The following is a 9,851-nucleotide window of genomic DNA, read 5'->3' as shown; positions in this document are numbered from 1 at the left end:
TAATATTTGTCTATGAAACCTCGAAAACATGTCTGAATACTAACTGTCAGGACATGGCCCTGGACTACCATAAACTGAATACTAGTGCAGACTCCATGTTGAACCCCGAGAGAAGTGGGGCTCACTAATAAGTTGATAACTGAGGTGATCCTACTGCGCAGGTGTATGCTCCTGAAAATCATTATCTGCACCGTGAAGTGCAGGCCCCCGAGCAAAAAGGGACGTTAGTACATGGTGAATAGTACTAGTATGTAAAACCTGTTGAAATGAAGAACATGACACAATATAGGTATAGGACATGAACTGAAACTGAATATAACCTGAACATGAGCATGAGTAAAGTTTGAAAACAGCAAACCAATGGAAATACATGTATATATAACTGCTTGTAACGTGGGGAATACTATAGCATAACCGACAACATGATCTGGTACTTGCTTCCTACCAGCAGAACACTCACACCTTGTCGGGGATATGAGATTTAAATAATAATAAGCATGTAAGGATCCAAACTGCATAATGAAGGTGTTGCCTCCTTGCTGACAATCCTTATCCTACAGTGATGTCACGACCCAACCCCGTAGGCCGTGACTAGTGCCCGAGCTGGACACTCGTATACACACCTATTAGCTATATGATCAATCCACAACTAAACATAATATGGAACTTATAAAGAACAAAATGTAGTCTCAGAACTGTCGCATAAATATATATATATATATATATATATATATATATATATATATATATATATATATATATATATATATATATATATATATCAAGCAACCTGTCTCCTGAGGAGTCACAACTATCAACAGGTAACACAGTACATAAGCCGACGAGACTGTCATGGCATGTGGGAACGTCCAAACTATATATATATACGCAAGCCGACAAGGCTGCCACTACACACAATATCCCAAAACATATATGCATATACGCAAGCCGACAAGGATGCCACTACGAATGGGAACGTCCCAAAACATAAGTCATACTAGCACAGCTGGACAACATCTATATACAACCCACACATATGTCTACAGACCTCTAAGAGTAACAACAGTAACATATGGCGGGACAGGGCCCCACCGTACCCCTGGGCAAAACACATATATACAACAAAAGGTTCTGTACCAAAAATCTGGGCTCCGGGACAAGGGAGCACTCCAAGATAGCTGAATAGGAATCCTAAGCTGGCGGATCACCAAAGCGAGCGTCTGTACCTGCGGGCATGATACGCAGCCCCCCCCCCCCCCCCGAAGAAAGGGGGTCAGTACGAGAAATGTACCGAGTATGTAAAACACGAAACACAGTAAGAAAGATCATAACTGAAGTAGAGATTCCAGGAGACAAGTATGATAATCAAGAATTCATTGTACCTGTGCCTTACGAACCAAATCATGCATATTATTATCATATACCATACCCGGCCCATTATGGGACTCGGTGAATAGAATTATATTATCATATACATATACCGTACCCGGCCCTCTAGTAAGGGACTCGGTGAATAAAGTCGTGTACACGTATACCGTACCCGGCCCATCATGGGACTTGGTGCCATAATCACATCATCGTATCATCACATCATCATACCATCATATAACGTACCCGGCCCTCTAGTAAGGGACTCGGTGAATAATGCAGTGACACTGTGCACGATAACATACCCGGCCCGGGACTCGGTGAAAAATGTAACAACAGTATGCACGAGCAGAGTAGTAAGTAACCATATGCAATTAAATCATCATCTAAGACTCGATAGACAAGTAGACTAGCTAACATTCGAGTATCAAAGCGATAGTCATGTTAAGTACTCTTTAAATATCATTATGGACTATATCAAAGGGAGCCTCAAGAATCATAGACATGTATCGAGATAATGTGAAATAACTTATGAAGTCAGAGACATTAGTCATCATAGAGCCTTTAGGAATAGAAACTTATACATGCGATTACACTATCCAACATATAGAAAGCTCACGGGTAGTAGCTTAACTACTTTAAAAGTTCTAACATCAAGAGGTGAATAAGAATCATGAATCATATTCAGGACTTATGAATGGAGTTACCCCGAAGCTCATATCATTCATCACTTACGTCTACGACATGCCAAAAGAAAGAAGGGATAGTCTTTACATACCTTTAGCGCTTATTCGTCACACAACACGTATGCCGCCCAATAGTATCTCAACCTATATTAAGACGTCAAGAACTACCGTTAAGCTACGGGGAGATTCAAAACGTATTCTAACGTTAGTAACTCCTTCCTAGATTATTAGACGACGTCGCCCTTATATTCAAATCAATTACATAACAACCAAGCCAATATCAATAACCACACGTTCAAGTACTAATCCGAGACTACTCAAAACAAGATTCGAGAACATTCCGGACAGCCCGCACAACATCCCAAACATCCTACATTTACAACATTCGATAACAACCCGCATGCGATTACTACACATTCAAATTATTCTCAATGTCCCGTAGTCTTAGCATTTTCATCGAAACGATCTTCTAACAGCCCAACCAATACAATAACATCATGTATAACTTTAGTTACACTTAATCTTTCAAGCTCAACAAAAACAACAACGACATATCAAAAACAGCCCCTAACTACGACATAAAAGATGCTCGAAAATCCTGAGAATACCTATGAACACACCAAGCAAACCACATACGATTCTTACACATTATTTCATACGACCTTCTCCTCTAATTCTGGTGAAATACAATAGCAGCCACACGACAATTACATCATCTATTCATATGCAAGTAAGCTACATATTTATCACTATAATCCTTACAACAACCCACAAACAAATTTAACTCCAACTCTAACCATTAAATTCCTTCAATCTCATCACATAATCCATGATAACAACAACCAAAATATTAATTTAAATCAGTTCACCAATTTCTACACCAAACAGCCCCCTACGGCTTCAACCATGCTTCAACATCAACACACATAATTTCATGGGTTTAATTTATATTTACACATTTACAACACGTCTAAATCCTTACTAAAACATGTAGAAAGATGATCAAACCTTACCTTAACAATTTGACTTCTCAACTTGACTAGAATTTAACAACTTCAATTAGTTGACACTCGTGCTGCTCCCAAGGTTCACCTCACGTTGTTGTTGACCTCCCAAGGGCTGAATATCTTGAAAAAAAAAGTTAATTTGATCACAAGGTTTGGAGCTCTCCATGGTCAACCATGGCCGAGAGCTCCTTTCAGTCTATCTCTATGTTTTCTTAAGGTTGAAGATGATAAAATGAATTCATTAGTCATCCAATTTGGTATTTATGTGTTGCCTTAGGTAGTGACAAGTGTCCCACTCAAGGCTTGAGCCAATTAAATTTGGCCATGCCATGGGTGGGGCCCACGCGGCCACTAATGCACAATTAGTGAATATTTAAATCTTAATCCCCACTTAATAATCTAATCATGGTTAATTAATCCCTAATCTCCATTAATATTTCCATACCATTTAAAATTTATAAGCAATTCGTGCATTAATAAAAATCGGAGATTAAAAGTCTCTACCTCGTATCCCAAAATAGTCTGGTCCTTGAACTTATCGCGATTAGCTTAAAATATCCCAATGTACAAAAGAATACGGGATATAACAAGTGTCTACGTAGTTTCAGGCTTTACTGAGCCTTCTCGGTTAACTAAGCAAATCCCAAAACATGTGAATTATAATGATAGCTCGTGAGATCATGGTTTCATGAGATACTTGTCATAGTCTTGCAAACATGTTCTTAATAATAATAATAATAATAATAATAATAAATACTTATAATAATAATAATAATCATAAATACTTATAATAATAATAATAATCATAAATACTTATATAAATAATAATAATCATAAATACTTATATAATTAACTTGAAAACATGCTTGTAACTTGCTAGATAAAATCATAAAGCTTCATATAAACATAATGAGAACACATGAGGAAGAATTCATGATTCATGGATTAAGTTAGGGTTCCTAATAACCTAATGGAAGATTATGAATACAATAACGAACATAGATACAAAATTCATGTTCATAAATACATAAATACGGGCTACCAATATGTTGGGTTTAATGCCCTAGGATTTGAACTTCATGGATATCAAGAAACGGAGCGTGGGGAAGAACGTAGAGATTCCCACACGTGAATAGAAGTTCTACATACCTTAATCGCTCCAAAACTTGAATTAAAGACTTGAATTTTGAAAAAGAACTCCAAAAGCTAGAATCTTGATCTTTATGTGGGTTTTCTTGAAAACCCTAGGTTAGGAATGATGAATTCTTGATTAGTAATCATGGGTACATGTTAGAATTAACTTGGAATGACTTAGAATGGCTTACCTTAGAGTATCTTGAGTTTAGGAGAGAAGAATTTCGTCCTTAGGGTTTGGGAGAATGAAAAATGGGAACAAAACAAGACCCTACCCATTCTAAATGATTTTTCTGCCAAAAACGGGCAATGTACGTCCTAGGATGTACGGCCCGTATTGAAAGTACGTCCAATACTCCTTGGGCGTACATTGAGTGAAATTTCCAGTGAAGATTCAGCTCTGCCACCATTCAGTAAAATGGCTATAACTCTTTGTACGGATGTTCGTTTGATCTCCACAATATACAGTTGGAAAGGTATTTCAATTATCTACAACTTTAAAGAAGGAAGTTTTCTCAAATTACTAACTCACATTCTCGAAAACTGGCCATGAATGAAGATTCAGCTCTGCCACCTTCAGTAAAATGGCTATAACTCTTTGTACGGATGTCCGTTTGATCTCTGCAATATACCGTTGAAAAGTTATTTCAATTATATACAACTTTCAAGAAGGAAGTTTTCTCAAATTACTAACGCACGTTCTCGAAAACTGGCAATGAATGAAGATTGTCTCAGATTTAGAAGGCCTTAAGGATTTCACTTTTTGGTTTGACTTCAAAACGACAATCTATCGCCCGAAATCATCCCGAAGGGATTCATATAACTAACATGTCATTATAATATCAATATTACCCATTGGGACCTAACTCGAACTTACGGAATGTTACCGGTATAGTTTAGTATGAGAATACGAGGTGTTACAACTTAACCATTGGAAATTATTGAAATTGGTATCAGAAGGTTAGACATCAAATTTGAATTATTTGAAGTAAAAACGTGTCGGTAATTTTTTTTTTTTTTTTACAAACCTTGCTAGGACTTTTGAATCATTTATATTGATATCCTGATGATCTGTCAAGACTTACGTCGAGCAAAGTCTTTGCACATTTATCATAAACTCTTGATAATCTGCTAGGCATTGTGAACAATTTGTTCAAAAATTATAACATATTTATACTAAAGTCCTAGTGATCCGCTTACGAGAGTTGTAGCAAAGTAAGTCTAATTTGCCCATCCACCCGAACGTCCAGATATCAAATTGGAATTAATGTAGATAAATATCTGTTTTTACATATCACTTTAACTTGATGTAATGCAACAAATTATATACTTTCTCATGTATGAACTCAAATGTGAAATCTCACTCTCTTCATCTGCCGACTGAATATTGGTCCACATTCAATAAATGCACCTTGTGCATATGTCCCCTCACACCTCCAAGTGGTACTCTTCTCTTTAACCAATTATGCATTCAAATCTTTCTATAAATAGAACCCAAGAATGTCTCAATTTCTTCATCCTTTATTTCAAGTATCATAAGAAAAAATGGGTTCCAAGGCATTTCTGATTCTCGGCCTTTTTGTGGCCATATTTCTAATGATAAGTTCTGAGGTTGTAGCTAGGGAGTTGGCTGAGACTTCCACCACTTCAGAGGACTGTAAGTTTTTGAACATTATTATATAATTACTAGGATAGTAATAACATGGTGAATGGGCTGATAATGAGTTGTAGCCTAATTCAGCAAACTTTTTATTTGTTTTCTGATAATTTATTTAAATACATAATAAAACTGTTTTCTATGGCTATTATGAAATATCAAAAATAAAAAAAAGTTAAAAAAGGAAGTATATTTGATAACGGGTCAATTAACCTAGCTTATAGAGAAGCTAAAGGGTGGGTCAAAATGGATTGAGTTAACAAATGAACGAGTTATTAGCCCGCCTAAACTTTGGCGGGGGCGGATCATGTTTTATGGTTAATTTTGACACCCTTATCTAGCCTTATACGTTTCAAAACTTCAAATGAATCAATGGGACTCTAGATGTTAGTTTGATCATGACTTTGCTAAGTTCTTAATTTCTTATAAACTTAGATAACTACAGCTGCGGATGTATCATGAAAGAAGAATATATAAATAAAGCCTCCTCTAATTTAATTATACATTTTCCATATATTATTATATATGCTAGCATATTTAACCTTCTCAGCTTTAGCCAAAAATCTCCATGAAGTTATGAGATTACAGAATTTTATAATTCAGAGTTGGTATTAAATAGTGTAATACTAAGAAGAAAAAAAGGAATAAAACAGTTAAGAATAACATTCTTGTTTACACAATTGATGCAGCAAAGGATTCCAATAACATGAATGAAGTACATGTAGACCACTCTGGCGGGTACAATGGCGGTGGATACTCCGGTGGTGACGGATACCATGGCGGTGGTCACGGAGGTGGCGGCTACCATGGCGTCGGTCACGGTGGTGGCGGATACCATGGCGGTGGACATGGCGGCCACGGTGGACATGGTGGCCACGGTGGACATGGTGGTGGCGGCCACAAGTGCTGCTCCTAGATACAATGGTGAATAGTAATATAGTTACAATCACCTTGTACTAATTGGTGGCAAGATGTAATAGTACGTAATACTATTGCTGCTATTTCGAGCTTCTTGTAAGAAATATGAAATAAAAGCTATCATGTCATAAAAGCTATCATGTTATGTTTGTTAATTATATAATGGTACGTGCCATAATACTTTTCCGTTGGTGTTTCTTCTCATTTTTCTTTTTAATCAAACTCCTATCCTTGTCTCCATCTAATTAGGTATATATAAGTGAAAACAAAGATAAGAGATTTATATTAATCGGAAAAATGATAGAGTCAGGATCATATAGTTCACTGAAAATGAGATCATAGAAATCCTGGGCAATAAAAGTGTCTGGTAATTTTGACTCTAGTTTCTCCAATCATGCAAACAAAATTCATTCATGCATTCGATAAGTTAAACTTTTTGTAAGTCCTATAATGTTTAATTGAAAACATTGAAATCTTGAAAAAGTTATTTACACATTTGATTAGAGAAAACTGAGAGAGTTAATAAACTAGTCTGCGCCATTAAATTTAACATAAACATCACATATTACTTTTGACGAGATGCTCGTATAGATTCACAACTAAGAAAAATTTTTAGAAAGAGAAGGTCCTACTTCTCTCTAGAAAATCACATAGCCGTTATAATAAAATATCTGTTACCACCGAAGCATCTCCTCCACCAAAACGATGGGGTCGCCAGCAGGTGACCCTCAGTCGACCACACAGCAACAACCCCCCCCCCCCCCCCTATTCCAAGAACAACCTATTATCAAAGAGCCCATAGTAGGTAGTTCATACGCTGCCACTCTATCGGAACCTCCAAACCTTACAAATCGAAATGACCCAAATCAAATAATTGCAAGAAGAACGACTCACAACGGGATGCAAGCTTTGGTATTTAGACATCGACATTACCATGGGGTAATGACAAATCCTTGCAGATGGACAATTGTTGGAAGATTCCTGAAATCAAGACCCCAAATTGATACGATTAGGTCAAAATTTGATGAGAAATTCGCGATGAAGGGCACTGTCAAAATTGGGTTTTTGATAATTTCAACATCTTTCTGACCTTCAACAATGAAGCAGACTTCAATGGCATACTATATAAGAGAGTGATTGAGATTGAAGGTTTTCAAATTTGGTTGCAAAAATGGACTCCTAACTTCAAGCCTGAGGAGGATTTACCGATTGTGCCAGTGTGGGTACTGTTACCAGGTTTGCCTTTTCATATGCACACATGGCATTATACTAAACAAATTGTTGCTGCAGTAGGTACGCCTATCGAAATTGATATGGCTACTAAAACGATGAATAGACCAAGTATAGCTAAGATTCGAGTTGAAATTGATTTAATGAAGCCTTTAATTCATAATATCTGGATTGGTACTAGGGATGACAATGAACCTCTTAAAGGTTACACTCAAAAAATTGAATATGAAAATATTCCTAAGTATTGTAAGCATTGTAAGAAATTAGGACACAATCTGATGGAATGTCGTGTGTTAGAAAGGCAAAAAGAAAATGAAAAGAAAGAAGTGGAAAGGATGAAACAACACACCAATCCAAAAGAGGATGTGCCTAAAACAGATGGAAAAGAAAATGTTCCAGATGGGAAATATGATGTCCAGAGCAGAAGAGATCAAAGAACCCCTCTAGACTTGATCAGGAATAGACCAAGGGGTAGAAGTGAGCCTCCTAAGGGTTTTAAGCCTACGGGTGCTGTTTTTGGGACTGATAAGCCTATGCCAATATCTGGAAAAAAAAAACAAAATGAAAAGAATGCTGAGAATGATAAGAAGATCATAAACTGGTTAGGATGGAGCAAAAGAACCAAGATGACTGTAATCATGAAGAGACAAATGAACAGTCTGGTCAGAATAAGGAGAGTCTACAAAAAGAAATAGAATCTCAAGGAATTCCAAAAGAGAAGGTTGACAATCTTGATAACACTGGAAATATCAGCAAGAAGATCAACCTATGAGGCAGACCGTTATGATCAATACTCCAAATGAACTCACGGTTGATTTGTTCGAAGGTAAGTGGCAGGAATATGGGAGCAAGAAATCGAAAAGCAGATCAGGGAAGGAAAGAAGAAGCCCATGACAAAATGGGAACAATGAAAACAGATAATATCATGATTACCCATAATAGCTTTGATGAACTTATGCATGAAGATGAAAGTTTCGGTGATGACAAAACTGAGGGTGATACTAGTAAAACAACAGAGGAAATAATCAATGCCAATGAGACTAACATAGATGAAAACGATGAATGGGATGATAAAGAGTCTTCCGAGGAAGAGAATACATCAGATGACTCTGAAGACATAGAAAGTGAAAATGACGAAGAAGAGGAATCAGACAGTGAGCAGGAAGAGCATCAGAAGCAAATAGAAAAACATGAGATGTCTGCTAAGAATAACAAGTCTTCTATGAAAGAACAGAAGGGGGAAAAGGAAGAGAATCAGAATGAACATCCTAAGACAAGGAGACAAATGAAGAAATCACAAGATCATTCCAAAATAGGTTTAAATGATCAAGATTCTTAATTGGAATATTAGAGGCATGAAATCCCATGCCTATACAGAAAGGGTAAAGTTTTTAATCGCTTCACATAGAATTCAGCTTATTGATATACAAGAGCCTTTCATAAAGGAAGATAAAATTGAAAGATACAAAAAGGAATTGAATATGCATGAATGTTTTTCCAACTGCAGCAACAAAATTTAGGTTTTCTGGACTACGAGCCTAAAATGCTCTATTTATGCTAATGAGGAACAAATGGTCACTTGTAAGATTATTGATAGTGATAAGGAGTTATATATTTCAATAGTCTATGCCAAATCTTCTAGTAAAGGGAGGGAAGAATTATGGAACCATATGAGAATCGTTGCCTCTACTATTAATACGCCCTGGGCTGTTGAAGGGGATTTTAATAGTATACTTGATGCTGAAGAAAAAATTAGGGGAAATCCCCATATTAAAAAAGAATCCACTCAATTGCTAGAAAATGGAGTTATAGGCACTCTCATACATGGAGAAGGCTATGGAAGATAAAAGA

The 9,851-nt window shown here is 36.6% G+C and overlaps 1 protein-coding gene across 1 annotated transcript; it reads left to right on the top strand.

Moving 5' to 3' along the window:
* The first annotated feature begins 5,693 nt into the window (after nucleotides 1-5,693).
* LOC132609826 (glycine-rich protein DC9.1-like) lies at nucleotides 5,694-6,956 on the top strand. The gene is made up of 2 exons (XM_060323988.1): nucleotides 5,694-5,852; nucleotides 6,542-6,956. The coding sequence occupies exons 1-2, from the start codon at nucleotides 5,741-5,743 to the stop codon at nucleotides 6,766-6,768; spliced, it is 339 nt and encodes a 112-aa protein (XP_060179971.1). The 5' UTR covers nucleotides 5,694-5,740; the 3' UTR covers nucleotides 6,769-6,956.
* The last annotated feature ends 2,895 nt before the right edge of the window (nucleotides 6,957-9,851 follow it).

Source organism: Lycium barbarum, chromosome 9 (genome assembly GCF_019175385.1).
Source record: "Lycium barbarum isolate Lr01 chromosome 9, ASM1917538v2, whole genome shotgun sequence".
In the NCBI taxonomy this organism is placed as follows: domain Eukaryota; kingdom Viridiplantae; phylum Streptophyta; class Magnoliopsida; order Solanales; family Solanaceae; genus Lycium; species Lycium barbarum.
The sequence above is the reverse complement of the archived record's forward strand: the minus strand, read 5'-3'. Positions and strand labels throughout refer to the sequence as shown.

Excerpts from the sequence above, each read along its gene's own strand:
- LOC132609826 (XM_060323988.1), top strand. The coding sequence starts at position 5,741 with ATGGGTTCCAAGGCATTTCTGATTCTCGGCCTTTTTGTGGCCATATTT. Across the intron at positions 5,853-6,541 it reads TTCCACCACTTCAGAGGACT|CAAAGGATTCCAATAACATG; the intron begins GTAAGTTTTTGA and ends CAATTGATGCAG.